The sequence below is a fragment of the Triturus cristatus genome, chromosome 1_2 (assembly GCF_964204655.1).
Source record: "Triturus cristatus chromosome 1_2, aTriCri1.1, whole genome shotgun sequence".
In the NCBI taxonomy this organism is placed as follows: domain Eukaryota; kingdom Metazoa; phylum Chordata; class Amphibia; order Caudata; family Salamandridae; genus Triturus; species Triturus cristatus.
In genome coordinates this window covers 468338633-468357842 of record NC_140580.1, presented here as the reverse complement: position 1 = coordinate 468357842, position 19210 = coordinate 468338633, and the positions used below count along the sequence as shown (strand labels likewise).

Here is a 19210-nt window from a genome sequence, read left to right as displayed (position 1 = left end):
AGCCTGCAGATTAGGGTCACAATTCCCGGAAATGGCTGTTTTGTTCCCCTGCACATTGGGGGATTTTTTTGCTGCATCCTGATTGGATTTATTCTGTCACTGTTTGATTTTTCAATTACTATTTTTTATTTAGTTTTTTCCAAAAACAAAGGCATTTTTGTCACCAGAGAATTTGTTTTTAAAAAACAAATTTTGAGCATGCCACTACCCAGAGATCAGATTTCCATTTTGGAGATGAAGAAATATGCTAACCGATTTGCAACATATTTTGCGGTGTTAAAAAGTGAATACTTTGAAAACAGAAGCCCTTTAAAAGAATTGTGGATAAACCACCTTTCAGATCCTGATAACCTGCAGATTTGATCTTTTGCATAAGTCAACAATATGTTATATCAGGTATGAGACTCTCATTTACTGAAGCATCTAGCAGTTTGATATAACAGGTTAAACATAAAGGCAACGCTAAAATTATGCATTTAATTTGTTCCACTTCTTTGCTGCTTATTGCAATGTATTCCTCCACATACGGAGAAATACAAAGCTGGAGAGGAATTCATGTGGTTTAACATGGATGTCATCTAGGGGTTGGGTGGCTTACATTTGGTTTTTCGAGATCTACTGGGCTCTTGAGACTCAAAAGCCCTGAACCTGATTACAAATGGGCTGATAAATTCAGATACGTGCAATGACTCATGTTAACGCACATAACAGAACTGTGAGTTTTGTGATAAAAATCAGATGGTAAAACCTGCCGATATTTATCGGGGGGAAATTCCAGGTAAGTACCACAACACACTGCTTTTGATGCAATAATCTCCAAAATCCACGTTATTCCCTGAAAGCCAGAGATATGCGAAAATTATTGCACCCGAGAAATACTTTAATACTCTGATTCTGCTTTTATCAGGTGCGATAATTAATTTATCCGGTGGTGGCAAACTCACAATGAGGGCATCCGTCTTCCAATGATTAATCCTATGAATCTTTGTTATCATGGGAAGGAATAACCTCCTACAAGAACCAGGAAGAAACTGATGAGAAGGCACTTTGTGGGCTGGTAACCAAAGGTACAGGTGTCAATTAGAGGCCACTAAGATTTGCAACTGTGGACACTATATGACTCCTTTTAGATTCTAAGCCTGCCAGTATCTGCTTTGGTGCGGCTTTTAGGATACTAATTAGTTTTACATTAACTGAAGAATGCTTAAGCCCTTCCTGTGATTTCATCAGGGTCATAAGCTTCACAATGCCACTTTCTTTGAAGGCATCAAGATGGATTTGTGACATAACTTCCTGTGATGTCATCATAAGGCCAAAGGCACGTGATACAACTTCTGATGCCTGACTTGGTGAAATGATGCCACTGAAGAATCATACTATCACAGTAAACAGAGCTTGAATTGTAAATGTGGTTTCCAAGCAAGGAAAGTGACCAGAGGGTGTGTGCCAATCTGCAATTAAGTACACCCCTAAATTCACACTGGGAGCAACAGAAAATACTTAATGAAGTGCTCATATTCCTAGTAACTGCAATATCTGCCCTCCAGAAAATTGGTCAGCAATAATGCTACAGGTATTAACTTTTCTATATTTTTCCGAATAGGCAAAACTGCACTTTCTTGCGATACGAGTGGTAAAAACGTGAGGTCCACGTTAATACTTCAGTATGGTGAAACCACAGTGTTTAAATAATAGGAATTATCTATCTAGGACACCTAGTAGATTAATTCAGTGCTACACCCACTGGCAAATTACTGCTCCCCCGGGTCCAGAGAGACCAGCTTTATAGCCACCAGTTAAAAATACTGTTGACTGGGCACTGAGGCCGTAAGGCAACAAAACCTTCCATGATCAAACTACCTAGCATAGTTAAACCGATATTTGCTACAACATTTCAGGAAAACAGAGCAAGTTGAAATTTAAAATATCAAACCTGTGGTGATGACAATCACATGCAGAAAGCCCATGATACAGGAGGGTATCTGTAGGAAGGTGAATGAAGTGGCGCCAGATGCAGAGGTCTGCAAGAGGAGCTTGACCTCAATCTGCACCATGAACAAACAACTGACATCAGTAGAGAGGGGACAAAAGTGTTAAAACTAAGCTGGGCGGAGTTTGTGGTGACAAAAAACTCTGCCAAGTTCCATGAGCGGTGGAGTGGGTTAACTTGCGCTGATCTTTAGTGCCGGGTGTTTGTCCTGCGCTTTATTTATCAGCGCGAACGGCATCTTGCACAGTGCAAGAGGGCGCTGCTTGTTTCCGCCGCTCAAGTAAAAGTTCTACTTGAGCGGCAGCTTCCTCAACGCGAACTGAAGATTTCTAAACGTGAGCGGGAGCGACACCCTGTGACCGCAGACGTTGAGAAATCTCGCTGGGAAATGGTCTAGCAATGGATTTTCCTCCCTCGCACTCCTGATGGGATGGCATAGTTCTCATGGCAAGTGGGAGAGAAGTCCAAAATCTGGGTACACTCACTGAGAAGGACTGGGTGAAGGTTCTCTTTTTTCTAAACAAAGGCACTTCGAGAACAGAAAGGAACTAACCACAACATTGACTGTGTATGCAGACGGTGGTATGGATTAGGTAAATGGTGGGATGCTGTTGGAGAATGTTCTTATGATGTGTTGTGAGAGGTAGGATACACAACTTGTGGCAGCTGTTGAGGTTATCTTAAAAATAATGAATAATGCTTATTCCATGTCAATCATCTGGATGTACAGGATGGTCGAAGGAAAGACTGATGGCAGTGATCCTTACAATTATTAGAATATTCCTTGGTGAGACATATCCTTGCCTCATATAAACGATATGAACATCCAGCACAAGAAAACAAGTTTCTAGCACCTTCTGAAGATGTACATCAATGAAGAACCTCTAAAAAGGAAGCAGCAGAATCTGGCTTTAACTAGGTCAAGGGTATGTGCTTTTATGTTAACAACTCTGATGTGGGTATTGACCGACCTGAACTCCTGTCCTTCTGGAAGCTTCTTCGAGGATGGTATACAGCACAGTGGATATCTAGTAACTATGTCAGCAGAAAACAGTGCAAGGATATAATTCATTGCTAATGGTTGCTCAGTGTCTGCAAACATCAATGTGCATTCTTTAAGACAAGCTATAAAATACCTGTCTTCCGAGTGCTGTATGATAATTATATTAAAGTTTGGTGGCACTTCATTCAGTATGTTGAGATGCTGTGGCTGAATAATAAGATTTTCCCACGCCTATAAAAAGAAGAGTTAGTTTTGCGTCAATCGTTCATAGATTAAAAATACGTTCTCAACAATAAATGTGTAACAAATGTACAACTTAAGTAAACGGGATCATTTTTTTACAGAAATTCAAGTTTTGCAATTAATAACCTTTTTCTTTCAAGGTAGTCTTCTCAAGATTCTTTTTTTTTACTTTTAAATTTTGCAGGGAAACAAAATCACGTCTGTTTATTGATTATAGAGTTTTGCAAGGCACGTGTACACCGGTGTCAAAACAATATAAGCACTCCACAGCGCAGGTGCAATAAGGAAATGCCCTGAAAATGTACTAGAAACATCAATCAAACAGTTTTATGTTTATGAAGGACCGGGGTGATGAACAATGCGAAGATTACTAGACTGCGTCCCGGGTTCTCTAATGAGACAACTATAAAGTGAAATGAGGGAGCATTAATTACTGTGCCTGAATACATAAGTGGTCACACACGGTTAGGGTAAGGGAAATGATTCATTATTGTGCAGTAGGCACGACAGCCCAGCAAGCATTTTCACTGTGGAGAGCAAGGCCGGACTGGGAACCAAAACCGGCCCTGTCAAAGTGCTCGGCCGGCCCCCCGGCGCTTGGGGGTGCCGCCGAGCTCTTTGCCAGGGCCTGTTTTCGGGCGATTTTGTTACAGGGCCGATTTTGTAGGTATGCTGCAAAAACGGCCCTGTAACAAAAAACGGCCCCCCAGGGGCCCAAAACCGGCCCCTACCCGTACGGCGCACCGGGGAATTGCCCTGTGCCCGCTACGGCCAGTCTGGCCCTGATGGAGAGGTGTGATGCAGAAGCATTGCAATAGTGGAAACAGGCTAAAGATAAAGCGACGATGCTACTTACCATCAGTAACGCTATTTATATCAATCTACCACAGATTCCTCACCTTAGAACAGTTCCAGTCGCCAGAATTGTTTTGTAGCAATGCTCCTGTGTGCCTATAAGGGGCACTGTGCGACTCCGCAATGACTCTGTGCTGCCCGGAAGAGATGGAGTGAAGCCACGTATATGTGCAACTCCCGCAAGTGGACACCAGTTTATTTTCAGATCCTGAACAATTGGTGGTGGTTGTGTGCTGATCTCTATCTTGGGATGGTTTTCAGAGGTTAAAAAGATGACTCTCCACAGAATGGGGAGGTGGGAGTTCAGTAAGTACCTCATTCTTCTGATAGATACTTTTAACTACAGATTTCTCACCCTAGAATAGATGCCAAAGCAGTACTTCCCCAGGTAGAGGTCTATTGGGTGGGTTCAGATCAAAAAAACTTGCAGGATCGAATGGGCAACACGCCCTTTTTGCTTGACCTAATGATCAAGGCAGCAGTGCTTTGTGAAAGTTGACACGGACATCTACATAGCAGCCTGACTGATGTGCGGAACCTGTGTGTACCAACGCAGAAGTATCAAGCTCAGTCCTTGTGGAATGGGATCTCATACCTTCCGAGGGCTGCTTCTTGGGCAGTGTGTAGGAGATCATAATGCAGTAGGGTATCCACCTCGACAAGGTCCTCTTCTGCATAACCTTCCCTTTTTTACACCAGGAAACCCCACAAAAAGCTGATAGTCCACACGGTGTTCCTTGGTACAATTAATCTAAAATTTTAAAGGCCCTTTGGGGTCGAGCCGATGGAGCCTCTCCTCTTCTTGCAAGGGTTGAGGGTGGGCAAAGAACACTGGTAGGGTATTAGATTGGTTTAATGTTAAAATATGTCACGACCATAGGCAATGGTGCTGGAACAATTTTCAGAGTGGGTGTGCTGATATCAATTTTACATTCATGAAGTTATAGGGATTGTGAAAGATCCAAGTGGCACTCAAAGAACAAGTGCAGCAAACATATTCAAGAGTGGTAAGGGTGTAATACATAGCTGGTGTTGCATATTATTAGAGCACACTTTCACAAATAGATTACAAAAGCATGGTGTGGCAACACAACCTCATTTGCAGATAGCACATTTTCCACTGAAATGGCCACAACATTTTTATAGGCATGCAGATTTACTGCTAAAAACTACATAGCGTACATATGATAATGTGTGGAGATCAGGTTTCATTGAATATTTTTCATTTGTGCATCACCAAGCAGTGTTTTGATGCGTTTTTGAGCTTAATAGAAATCTTTGTTTCCATCACACTTCAAATTTACAAAACAAAATATGCTTTCCTAAGTGCAGATATATTCTGAAATATTTGTAGAGCTCACCAACCCTAGTTGCACACAGTCTATGACAGTTGGTAGCTTACAGATGGCTTAGCACTGTGTCTGGTCCTGTGACTAACCCACGCTGCATAAGAGCCACAGCCAGAGTATTGGTACATCTGGATGCTGTCACCAATGATGTAATTTGAGCTGTCATCAATTATGTCATTTAACATGCCTTGAGCGCTATGATAAGCAAGGTCATAAGCAGTGGATGATGGGGGCATGAGTTATGGTTAGTTTTTCTGAAACATACCTGGCAAATTTCAGTGGTTTCAGGAATTGCTTTGAATCCACAATTGCAGTTTGACAGTGATTTATTTCAGTGAACTTCAGTTTAAAAAAAAAATCTGTGTTAAGCTCTTATAACACACTAAAACCATAACTTCTCCTTAATCTTTGTTTTTTCTGTTCATTTCTGTGATTTATTTTAATTGTATCCAATATCCAATTGTTCCTTGCACCTAACCTTCTATACGTGGGCAACCCCCAGTGATCGCAAACCACCTAGTAGGAATCTGTTTACTTCGAAGCATAATATCAGACAAAGGTCAGTGCACATATGAAAGAAAATGTCTCACCTAACCTAAAAAGCCAGGATGCCTTCTACAAAGAGCCTGCAAGAGACCCACAAACAAAAAATAGCACAGTGCAGAAAGGGAGTGTTATGTTTTCATTTAAGATTTGTTTTCCCTAGTGGCTTTCTTCAGCTCCTAACAACTTAGTTGTACTGTTGGAATCCATATTGTGGAGACCATCAGAAGAGCTTGGATGTGGAGCTGAGAGGTTGGCTACTGGGGTCGTTATACCTATCTTCAATAAACCTTTATAAATTGGAACTGTGTCCTATCATCCCAAAAGGGAGATCTTCAAAACATAACTCTTACACATATAGGATGTTTGTTGGATTCAGACAGATATCGTATAGATATCCCAAAGTAGGTCAGTGATCGAAATATGTCCCTCACAGTCTCCGCAGGGCTTAAACTCTGAATGCTTGGATGGAGACATCGTACTGCACTAGTTAAATATTTGTGTGCAGTAAATTCAGAAACTCTGCAGTGAAAACTCCGGATCCACGTCGAAGATGCAGAAAAAAGAGAACCGATGTTGTGCCAGGGTGGGTGCATATGGGTACAGTGATATCATCTGACACCACTTCTGGCGTCCATACAAAGCCAGGACCCTCTACAGGCGATGTGAGAGCTTTGAAGGTTTTGAATCCAATCTGACACTTGGGTTTACTCTACAGGTGAGGAATTTGTAATTAGAATAATTAATCAGAAATGGCAGAGTGAAAGAGCTTTATAACGATTTCAAATCTTCACAAATCATGAGATGGTAGATAATGTCAAAAGAGAGAGACTACAGTGATGAAAGGTACACACGAAGCAGCTTTGCCCCTTCACCCATGCCCGGTCCAGAACCTTTCTGGTGCTCCCTCACTTCAGCTTCTGTGACTACCATGCATTTTCCACCACAGTCATTCTCTTTTCCTCCACAGGGTCCAATTTCTGGATGGCCTCTCCACCAATTGGGAGCCTCAGAGAGTGGACTCCTCACTCTTGAGCTTGGGGTAGGCTGAGGCGCTCTAATAAGAAAAAGACAGCAGGTGAGGGTGCTATGCATGAAAGGGGGCTTCACGGTCTCCATATCAGCTAGAAGCAATCTAGTCAAAGGAGGACCCCTGCCACCCAGGGCGACAACAGGAACCCGGGCCAGCCCCAGCATCTTGTGAAATAAAAAAGTTACTTGCAAGACAAACTTTCACCAGTTACTCAGGAGAAAACAACCAAAAAGTGAAACCTCATCTGCTGTCCAAAAGGAAGCACTACAACCCAGCATCCACTCCACCTACATATCAGGAAGCAGCCCCTATTCAGCACCCACATCAACTATGCAGAAATGAGCACCCATTGATAACCATTCTTACCAGCTGTCCAACAGCAAGCATCCCTACCCAGCACCCTCAAAAGACGTGCAGTAGGAAGAATCCCCTGCCTAGCATCCTTACCTGATGCCCAGCAGTAAGAACCACTTGTGCAGCAACCCTACCAGTTGTGAAATAGAGAGTACTCCATCCATAGACTGTTCACATTTTGCCCAGAGGTCAGCTACTTCACAAAAAGCACAATCTGCCAACTCTAGTCATTTCATTAGCTGCAAAAGGGGCACCCACACAATTCTCAGCAGCACCACTAGTAGCAACCTCTACATCTGCCCAGCAGGCGGTACTTTTGTCAATCCTAGCAGTAGTACCATCTGCCCAGTTTCTACAGTGCATGCACACTGCAAATACTCTAACCAGCAGCCAGCAAGCCTGCTCAGCTTCTATGTAGAATGCTAGTTAGTATGGCGATGTGTAAAATAGTGTGTGAAATTAGGTTATTAGTTGAGAGGGTCAGAGTCGCCACTCCAAAAACAAGCTCAATGCTTGTCAGGGTGAACCACAATTGTCACTAAATAAACCTGTGCTTAAATATCCAATAGTTTGCCACAAACGCAGTCAGGTTTAACTTAGAGGCAATGCGTAACATATTTACGGATCATTCAAACAGCAATAAAGTGAAAATCTAAAATCAATTTAGAATAATAGATTAAAATGTACTAAATAAATTTACACCAAAATGACAAAAATCCAATTAGTAGAATAAGTGTTACAAGTTTTTAAAGTTTTCGGGCAAAACGGAGCCAAAAAGCACAATGCCCCACTTGAGGTTATCTGGTTGTGCCGGACCAGGGAAAAGTCAAGTTCTGGCCGTCAGAGGTGGAGCGCAGTTCGCATACAGAGACCAGGTTTCTCCTGCTGAAGAGGTACCTACTCAACTCCACGTGAGGATCTCCTGTTCATTGGGGGATGCAAGGAGGTTGTCAGCACAAGGAGAAGGTCGGGAATTGCGAACAATCGCTGTTGTAGCACAAAGAGAAGGTTGAGCTGGAGCCTTGTGTTGGCTGTCATTGATTCTTGGCACTAAGAGGTCACTTTGTGGTTGCGAGGAGCCCAAAACTTACCTTTTCTTCAGGAGAAGTACTCTCTGATGCCAGCCAAAGGCCCAGGATCTAGCGGATCACACCTCGCTGAAGCAGGAAAACCTTTGTACAGATTCCCCTGCCCGAGTTAGGCTCATCAGCAGGGGGCAGAACAGTGTCTGAAGCTGACAGCAGCGCGGGCTGGCAGGCAGGCAGACCCTGAAATGCTACACAGGTAGGTACTGGTGGCCCTCTATGGAGCCCCCCCAGTACATGGTATCATACAACTAACACTGGAATCAATGTTGTTGCCTGGTTCAAACATGTTTGATATCAAACATGACTAGGATCGGGGTAGCCATTATGTAGCAGGACATCTTGACATTCCACTGTCCATTACATACCTTAAGATGGCAGCCCGCACTTACAAAGCCCAGAGAATGGAGTCCGAGTACCCACACACTGAGAACCGTGCACCCTGCTCGTGGACTGAAGGGCCTACCTTAGGGGTGACATATGTGTTTTAAGTGCAGTGACCGGGATATAAAGGAAACATATCTAAAGTGAAGGTTGCATGCACCCTGTCACACTGGGTGCAATGGCAGCTCTGCAGACACAGTTTGCATGGTCTCCCATGGGTGGCATAATACATGCCTCAGCCCATGGGAGGCCCCTGGTGTACCAATGCCCTGTGTAGCACAGTAACATATACTAGGAGCTTACAATGGTATCCCAGTATGCTAATTGTAGGGTGTACAAAGTACTTGCCAGCAAATTTAGAAGAGAGAGAACAGTCACTGGGGTCCGGATTAGCAGGATCCCAGTGAACTACAGTCAAAAACACACTGACACCAGGCAAAAGTGGGGGTATCTATGCCAGAAAGCTCCTACTTTTCTTCAGTTGTGGCAAACATGCCCCCCAAATTATATCTTGACCAGGGCAAAGCAATCTTAAGATGCTCTGGGTGAGACAGGCTCTACATGAGCTTGTCAACTTTTGTCTGTCCTGCATTTCAAAGGACTGTGGTGGCAGCAGGGGTGCAGCCGTTACTCTTTACTGTCGCCAAAAGTAATTCAAATCTGTATTGGAAAATGAACCATTTTGCGTGACATAGATGGTGACATGGGCACCCATCATTGCAATGCTTAGTAGACTTTGAATGTCGTCAGTGAATGACCCCAGAACTCATTTATTCTCTATACCATGACGCAGGAAAGGCTACTTCTCTTAATGTGCTTCCCAAAGATTGACTATGTGCCTCTAAGAGCAGGACCTAGACTTCTTTGACTTCTGTTACTTTCGGACTAGTCTCGCTAAAGAATGAGTTTTCAGTCTCTCGAGCCGACTGAAAAACCTAGTGCTCACCTTAATGAGTGTCATGGCTCTTTGTTGGCACACTTGACTTACAGCTTTAACTCACTTGTTATAGAGCACCTTCCTGACTTTTAAGGTCATACCAAACAAGCATGGTATTTATTTATTGTGCCCAAAATCCAGAAACCTTAGAAAGAGGTCATTAGACTAGGAATCACATTTTTAAGCCTGTTTCAACTCTTTAAAACAGCAAGCCATTTTCACAACAAAGAAGCTACAAATGACAAGAAAATGGTAAATAAAAATCAAACTTATGTGACCTTTCAACTGTTGGACACAGCTTCAAGTTTACTCCGGAGTCCCAGTGCTTGTGAGTGGAAAAGGGAACTACAGCGGTTTGGGCGTGGCAGTGCAATTTATGTCATCAGTAAAGGTGCATCTAGAGATGATGTGCAATACCACTGGGACATCAGGGACATAAGTGCCACCCCAATAAAATAAAAGGCTCCCAGGTTCGCTATTTCAAAGATAAAGACTGTGCAGGAATTCATTAGAAATATGTACATTCAATAAATCTAAATGAGAATCCTTTCAATAGTCAGAAACCATCTTGAAACGCTGGTGTGGCTCAGGCTCTCGTGGATCAGGTCTGAAAGCACCGTGGCAAAGCAAGAGGTGCTATCATTATCAGAACTCATTAATTTAACACAGCCACTTGTATCAGTCAGTCTGTAAGTGTCTACTGCAATGTATAACATTGAAGTGAACTAAATACCTTTGAGGTGGTCATTAGTCCCTCCTCCACACTTTTGAAAAGGCTGCTTGTGGTGTCTCCTTGTTCTTTCAAATGATGCTGAAGGTGCAATAAAGCCGCTAGCTGTGAACTGCTTGTGTTAGATGTGGCTGTAAGCAGCATTTCTTCCATCATAATGGATGCACGACAACTCTGAAAAAAGTGAGTGTTAGGTTATTTAACATTTTTGTAGCTATGGGTTTATTGATGAAGACAAAACAGCGAAAAAAATGAGGAAGAAATTGAGGGCAATTCATGAAAACGTAGTAACAGTATTCCTACAACAGAGTGTAGACTTAGTACTTTTTGGAAGTCATAAATATTTCCAATCAAACTACTGATACTGTCATATCCCTCATTTCACCAATGTGTAATTCCAGATACCATACAATTACACACTCTGGCAATTGAGCCTGGTCGGAAGTGAAAATGCACATATCTTCTTTTCATTTTTTTTCCTCCATTGCTCTACGGGGATAAAACATTTTCCCCATGGAGGAGCACCTTACCTTACATCTTCAAGTTTGGAGGGGATCTGTTCCCACACACACATTGAATGGGAGTTACCCAGAAAGTTGTGGGACTCTCCAGAGCATTTTGGAAATAGTGGTGGATTGGTCTTGATGTTCACCAGCAAAGATATGTTGGCCAGGAAGGATTTGAACAAAGTTAGAGCCTTGTAGTGAACGCCCATGCCATGACCAAGAGTCTGCTGTAGTCTTCAATGATCAACTGTGTCAAAGGCGTCAGACAAGTCTAACAGGCATGACTCACCTTTGTCCAAGATGTTGAATATGGTTTCCTATATTTTTACATTGCAGTTCTGATGCTGGAAGCACAGTATAAATTCCTACTGATAGTTTGCTAGGAGGCATTTTTTGGAGATTCGAATATTTAGTTGGTTAGCCACTGTATTTTCTGTGGCTTTACCTAGCAATGGCAGATTGGATATCTGTTGAGCATTTGAAGCTTGGGTAAGGTGGAATTTGGTATTTTATATTATGGGGTGGTTTGACTGGTCTTCAATGTAGTTGGGAAGATACCTTGGTAGAGGAAGCTATTGATAAAATGCACCATGTGTCTTGGAAGACGTGGAAGTTTGCCTTGATTATTTTGGCTGGTATGGTGTTGTGAAAATAGTTTGCCAGATGTAGGTTCTTTCATGGATGCAGATTCGGTATGGTGATGGGTGAGCAGGAGTTCCAAGTATGCAGGAATTTTCGAGGAGAATAAATGGATGGAGGAAATTTCATGTCTAAGTATTTTCTTATCGGTTTCATTTTCTCTGAGGAAAAAATGAGGAATGTTTTGTGTTTTACCATCTTGGGCATGGTTAAGAGTTCTTTGGTTGAGGCTCATGGTTGTTTGAAGGGCCTGAATAGTGACAGTATGGCATTGGAAAGGGACCTTTTCTGCTCCTGAATTAGGTTGATTTAGCAGTGGATGGGACAGTTTTGTATTATCTTGTTATATTTTTGACTTTGTAGTAGATAGCACTGTTTCACTTTTCAATTTGCGTTTCCTGCATCTATTTCTTGTTATGTGCTAGGGATTCATAAAAACATGTTTGGGTGGGTCTTCTAACAGAAATTCTAAGTTGCTGCGGGAAAAGTTTATCCTAAGTAGCAATTGTGTTTTTCTCAATCAATAGTGGCATCATCGATGTTCTTCTGGGCATTCAGATGTTCGAGCTTAGAAGCTATATGCTCTTGGAGAGCAGAGAGGGGGTATGTTTTCTCAGTTAGCAGGGTAATCCTCTGATTTTCTATGACCTCACTGTTTGAGGATTTAAGCTGTTTTGAATATGAAACGATATAAGTTGGAGGTCAGACCATTCTGTTATAGGGAAGGAAGGTGCAGACAAGGTAAAGTTGTTAAATAGGAGTTCAGGTTTTTTGTTCTCAGCGAAGGGTAAGAAGTTGGACAATGAGGTTATGTTATTTTGTGTTAGGAAGTGTTGTTTGTTAGCATTGCCCAGTCTATGTTGAGACGGCCTAGAAGTATATTGTTGAGCAAGAATATGAGACTTTCATTTATACATTTGTGTAAATGTTGGATGAATGTAGCGTTTTTGGTGGGTGGTAAAGTGTATGTTTGTATTGGGTTGTATCTTGTTAGAAAATGATGGCAGCCTTTCGGCATTTGAATGTATCAGGTGCTTGTGTTGAAGTGATCCTGCAATTGATAGAATTGTTAATCATGATGACTATGGCCCTTATTTTGTGAGGGGGCACAGCTGTCACAGCTGTGGTCCACTGGAGGGGAACTGGGAAGCATGCTCCTGGTGCGAGTTGCCCCGTAACACTGATCAGATGCATGAGCGAAAGGACCGGTGGTTATGGGTGCTCGAATGGAGTCTTGGCATCCTGTCCCAAGGGAGAGCCACAGTGAAGCAAATGTCACCATGTCTCTCAGCTGGTTATAGCAACCATTCCACAGTACAGTGGAATGGTCGCCATCATCTAGGATAGAGAACTGCCAGGCCTGCCGTGCAGAAAGCAGTTGAGATCTGTTGCTCTGAAGCAAGTGCCGTGCACCATTATTTGGTACTAGGCCCAGCTCCCAGTGATGCTAGAGGAAGGTGGTCATTTAGGTGATGATGGGGCCTAGTGAGAGAATGGGCACCCGGCCAGTTACCTTTCCTAAGAGGTTTCCTTTTTCTTCAACTGAGGAAGATTATTTAGCTGAATCTTCTTAGCTGACTTGGAGTGATTCAAGATGCGCAGTAATAAACCTTTGATGAAATTGGCAACTGGGAGGAGCTGGATGAAGGTGCTTCTCCTAGGTGGCCATCTTGAATACAACAACATGTTATCATGACCGTCAAGTTAAAAAAACACAAACAACCAAGAACAGTAACCGAATACCTCCTGTTTTTACATCAAGCTAATGCATTCAAACAGCGAAGACTTCCTAGTAAACAAATAAATAAATAAAACAGCAATTAAAATGTTGTTGTGTTATCCAAGTAAACGTTTGTTTACTTGGATACGTTGGATTACGTTGTAATTTACCAAAAGGGCTACTTGAGCTCCATCACCAAAACGTCTTGGAGGCATGAATGGGAAAATTTAACCATCCTCAAAATGGAATAGATCGGGTGGACCCCTCATCCAAGCAACAGCATACAATGAAAAACACTCCAAAATAATTAATGAAGGAGCTGAACCAGGCTTTTGAGGAATGGATTACAGCCTGTCAGTTACTAATGTATCCAACGATATCAGAAAAGGAGAATGTACTCTTTTCAGCACATTTCTGATCCCACTGGAATGTTCAAGTTCATAACACATATACACACAAGATATCAAAACATTCAAGACTGGCTTGGCAACATATATTTTAGCACAACATTTTCAGGCCAACATTTTGGAAGGTGGTCTCGTTAGTAGATTTGCAAGGATACCTCACACATCTATCTTGTTAGCAAACACGTTCTTAATTTATTGACTTCTAATAGACGAATGCACAAAACAAATGTGAGTGTGTATCCCTCAATTAGAGCAATTCAGTAACTTTTTGGTCTGCTTAGCAAGTTATTGGGATTAGTTCTTTGGATCCTGCTCCCTGGGTGTCCTTCTCTCACTATTACTAGTTACTAAGTTGAAAAGCCTGTGTTGTTGTAAAGTGCCAATATACCTTTTAATATACACGGCTCGGGTTCCCCAGCGGTCTACAGCGCCGGGATGCCCTGTTGCTGGGGCAGCTGTGCGCTTTACAAGTCTACAACATTTACATTTACATTTTACATTTAGTCTGGCTACACCACAAAATAAAGTTGATAATTTATTTAATTGTAATGTCCTCATAACACTTTCTCATACATTCTCCACTCTTTCAAGATAGCATGGATCCATGGATATGACCTACAGCTCAGGATGGACAACCACATTTTATCTACTGCTATTTGTTAGGTTCACCCGGTCATGGTCGAGTCATTTGTGCTCCCAGTAGTAATGACAATGGGGCAGCAGCATACCAGGTCTGAGGAAACAGCAGTAGTTCTCAGCATCAAGGACAGCAGCTTGCAAACAACACTTACTGCAATTCTGGGTTTAATTTCATACCTCAAGGTAAGAGGAGATAGATATGTAGGATAGAGTCTCGAGTGGCAGTTTTTGAAGGGTTGGGGTGGCAATTAGGAAAGAAAGCTGATAGAGAATTTACTTGGGAATAATGTACCTCAAAGGCTATCTTTGAGGGGAAAATCTTCAGCATCACCTTGTCTTTAGAGAACATGAATGGAGGTGATGCAGAAAGAGTTGAAGCTCACTCCAACACCTAGCTGACGTTGGGGATTCAAAGAAGGTAACTTACAGTGACAAAAATGCAAGACCTCGAAAGGAGGTCCCCATGAGAAACATGAGAACCAAACAAATTACATAAAGAGGCAACAAAGGAAACCTATTATAAAGATCCTTCAAAAACTGAGCAACAGCTGCTAAACAAAACAAACAAACTTGTTTGGATGTAAAAAATGCACACTAAACAAGCTGCTAAATAGACTTTATTTTCACAAATTCAAAGGGCGTTTCCATCCAGAAACAGCAAATTGTAAAATGTTAACTGCCTGCATGAAGAGGATCAAGTATTATTATAGCACCAATTCGAAAATACATCTGTTGTAATACTGTTATAATACTGATCTATTATAATCTGTTATAATACTGATCTATCGTAGAATACATCTTGTATGTTTATAAAACTTCTAAAAGAGGAAGATGGCAAGGAGACAAAGCTAACCACTAAATATGCAGGAAACTATATGCAGAGGGTGTGTTGCGATGTAGAACTCAGCCATGGTTCAGATGAAGCAAGTCATCTCTGAGCAGTAAGGCCAGGTGAGATACACAACTCATATGTGACAGCTATGGATACCCAGCCCAATCCGGGGCTATCGGAATAGTTCTTCTGCAATGACACTGAATCTTTTATATCTCGTCTGGCTATAAGGGACAGAGGGAAAGGCATAATGTAAACAATTCAGACCAAGTGCATCCCATATAGAACCCGTCAGAAGAAACTGAGAGAAACAGTACAGTTGACTCTTCCTTTAGCCTTCATTGAAAAAGAGATCAATCTCTGAGAAACACCAAAAACAAAAGGTCTAAACTGGGACTTCCTGTTGAATCTTTTGTTCATGACTGACTGAGGATGTTCTGCTCAGCAAGCCACTTTCATATCTTCCCTCCCAGAAAAACTGCTAATACACCAATTTCTCTGTATCGAGCATGATTCACAGAGGGTAGGTTCTTTGTAAAACCTATTTGATCACACACTGTCTTGCTTGCTCAAATAAACCAATGTGTTGGTGCTTCCTGTGAAGAACTGGACATCGCATCCCTGCACATGAACCATAAATTTTACAGTTAACCTCAGACCTGTAAATTCTAGGAAGTTGACATGGAATGAGCTCCGCTTATGAACCTGAAGTGCATTGAATGCCATCTCACTCATTTGAGCACCCAATCTGTCAGGGAGGAGTTTGCCACTAGTGCTGCTTGAGGTCAAGGTACCGGAAATGGTTGGCCTTTCAAGAGATTCATAAGAATACCCCACAAGAGACGGAAACAACCCAGAGCTGGACTGATGTAAATGGCAGACTTCAGAGTGCTGTAAAACTGATTCCACTGTAGACTCCACTCCCAATGAAGATGACACATTTGTTGCCTGGCTTATAATGGGAAAATGCAAGATGTTATTAGACCTAACAACCTCAGGACAGACTGTGCAGTTTGCTTTTGCTTGGATAAAAATCTGAAGATCACCTGACAACAATGCAAGCCTTCTACCAAAGCATATACTTGCATTTGACTTAAGTCAAGCACCTCCTTAATAAATCAAACCTTCAAATCAGGAACGAGGGATGTCTAAAATGTGTTTACTGAAAACCCAGATTGAATAAAAGGTGACTGTAGTTGAAATGTCGTGCAAAATAACACCTGGCCTGAATGTCTTCAGAAGCCAGTCATCCAGACAAGGATACATGTTTATGCTTTTGTGGTGCACATGAACATCACCTTTATGAAATTAGAAGAGCTGTGGGTAAGCCAAATGGTAGAGTAGAGAACTGGAAGTAGAGAGCTCGCACAATTAATCTCAAATACTTTCTGGGCTTCTAAGCAATAAGGATGAGGAAGTATGGATTATGGAAGTTCAAAGAGACCATTCAGTCCTGTTCCTGTAATAAAGTTAAGATTACTAACGTTACAAACAAATTACTTGACTTCACTAATGCTCCTTCTGGTGAATACTTCACCTAACTGCAGATTCCTCACCTTTAGAATATCCCAAAGAGCCAGATAGGATCTGGAAGAATTTTCAGCATAGTCCTATAAGCTAGTAGGTTGTGTTGTGTGGCTCCACATCGACTCTGCTCCGAACACCCAAAACTGATGGCTGGATCCGCATATAGTTGCCACCCAAGCGTATGGACATCTGTTTCTTTTTGGAAACCGATTGTGCCCTTGGACATAGATCGAAAAACTAATTGTTTGTAGCAGTGTGCAGATGCCTAAATTGGGACCTTTTTACACAAAGAAGAGTTCATTCCATGGAACAGGGAGGTAAGAGGGTGGTGAACGATCAGTGGCTGGAATATCTATCAAAAACAGCATTGCCGAAGGTAACTTGTTCTTCTGATGGATAATTCTAACCATATATTCCTCACCTCTAGAATAGATACCAAAACAGAACCTCACACCATGGTGGGTCTGTAGAATTACTCAGACCGAAAAGTCCTGCAGGACCGTACAGCCAAAATGCCAATCCTGCCTGGCCTTGTTCTCAATCCAATAATGTTTCATGAATGTGTGCACTGATGTCCAAGTAGAACCCTGACAAATTTCCACAGCTGGTACTCCACATGCCAGTGCAGGGTAAGCTGCCTTGGATGTGGGGGAGTGAGCCCTCAATCCCGCAGGGAGCTAGTTCCTAGTCAACATGTACCAGATCTTTATGCAGAGAACTATCCACCTGGATAAGGTGTTCTTCTGCACTGCTTTGCCTTCTTTACCCAAAGAATGGATCAATTTAAAAACTCAGGGCACATTTGGGGTCCAAACAATGGAGTCTTTCTTCCTCTTTTGAGGGGTATGGTGGGGAAAAGAAAGAAGGAAATCTGATGTATTGTCCAACGTGAGGGGGAGACACAACCTTGGGCAGATAGTCCTGAAAGAAGTTGATGAAGGGGGGTATTACTGACATAGGTTGAAGCTCACTCATGTGACAAGCTGAAGTGATTGCAATGTGAAAGACTATTTTCAGGGTCGGGAAATGTAAGGGACAGCTGAATAATAGCTCAAATGAGCTAAGTATAAACTAGGTAAGCGCCAAATTGAGGTCCCACTAAGGCATCACAGAAGGCTTTTGGCATAACATGTAGACCAAACCTTGAAGAAAACGCATCACAAAGGGTGATTTGAACAAGGACGGCTCATCGGTTAAACACGAATAACCCAACAGCTTACCTGGTGCCCACTGCAAGTCCTTGCTGATCCAAAGGCAGAACAAACAGTAGCACACCCAACAATTTTCCCTGCAATGGGTCCGTGGTATGGGCGCCACACATGCCACAACCTGGACTCATTGACAGGCGTGAACAGATTTTGTAGGACAAATGGCCATTAGGATGATATCCACTATGTTGGGAGAGAGATCTAATGCAATCAACTGCCACTGCTCACTCTTCACGCAAGGAACTATTGATTGCACAGGTCAGGGGAAAGGACCCTGCACTGCTGCTGCAGCAGGAGATGCTCTCAAAGTGGCATCCTGATCAGAGGACAAATGCTTACACTTTGAGGTTCTGGGTACCAAAAGAGGCTCACCCAATCCGGAGCCACTAGGATGACTTGGGCCTAGTCGTTCCTGGTTTTCTTCAGAACTCTGGGCAGGAGGGGCATTGTTGGGTACAAATATAAGAGTACTGTGCTCCACAACAAGGTTCTGAGAGAGAGCGAATACTCCTGGGAACACCAGCACGCAAATGTTTTGATCCTGCACTTCTCATCAGTGGTGAGCAGATTGATCTAGGGTTTTCACCATTTTTGAAGATGATGTGCGCACTTAGGGGTGAAGCTGACATTCATGATGTGCCAAGTGTCACCCTCTGAGTTTGTTCGCTGAGGCGTTTAAATATCCTGTCAGGTGGTGTATGAGCTGGGAACTTCCCTGATGATTCAGCCAGGTCCAGAGGCGTAGTGCCACCCGGCACAGGTTTCAGGACCCCACCTCACCCAGAATATTGCAATACCACATGGCAGTGGTGTTATCCCTGAGGACCTGAACCAGCCTCCCTTTGATGAATGGCAGAAAGGCTTCCAATGCCAAGCAAGTGGCCTTCAACACCTGTGTTTGGATGTGGAGGTGGGTCTCTATCGGAGACCAGAGTAATCTGATCTCTACCTCTCCCACATCACCTCCCTAATCCGGTGTTGATATACCGGTCACTACCGTCAGCTCTAGGTTAGATAGGAAAACACGTATGTTGCTGGTCAAATTGCAGTCAAGCAGTCACCACTACAGATCTTTTGCAGCCTTCTATGAAACACGGCTGGGATCTGACAGGATACCTTGGCGCTGGGCCCACGGATGCATCAGACATGGTCGACAAGCAGGATGCATTAGTGGGCCCAGTAGGACAAGCATATACTATATATATATATTACCTACTGGCGGTCGC

At 42.7% G+C, this 19210-nt stretch overlaps 1 protein-coding gene across 1 annotated transcript in view; it reads right to left on the bottom strand.

Annotated features, from left to right (window-relative positions):
* Positions 1-19210, bottom strand: part of CFAP46 (cilia and flagella associated protein 46) — a 1240276-nt gene that overhangs the window by 320316 nt on the left and 900750 nt on the right. Inside the window, exons 46-47 of the mRNA XM_085606190.1 lie at positions 10510-10680; positions 3127-3224 (exon numbers count right to left, since the gene is read on the bottom strand). Coding sequence (XP_085462316.1) covers positions 3127-3224; positions 10510-10680 — 269 coding nt within the window. The remainder of the gene's footprint in view (positions 1-3126; positions 3225-10509; positions 10681-19210) is intronic.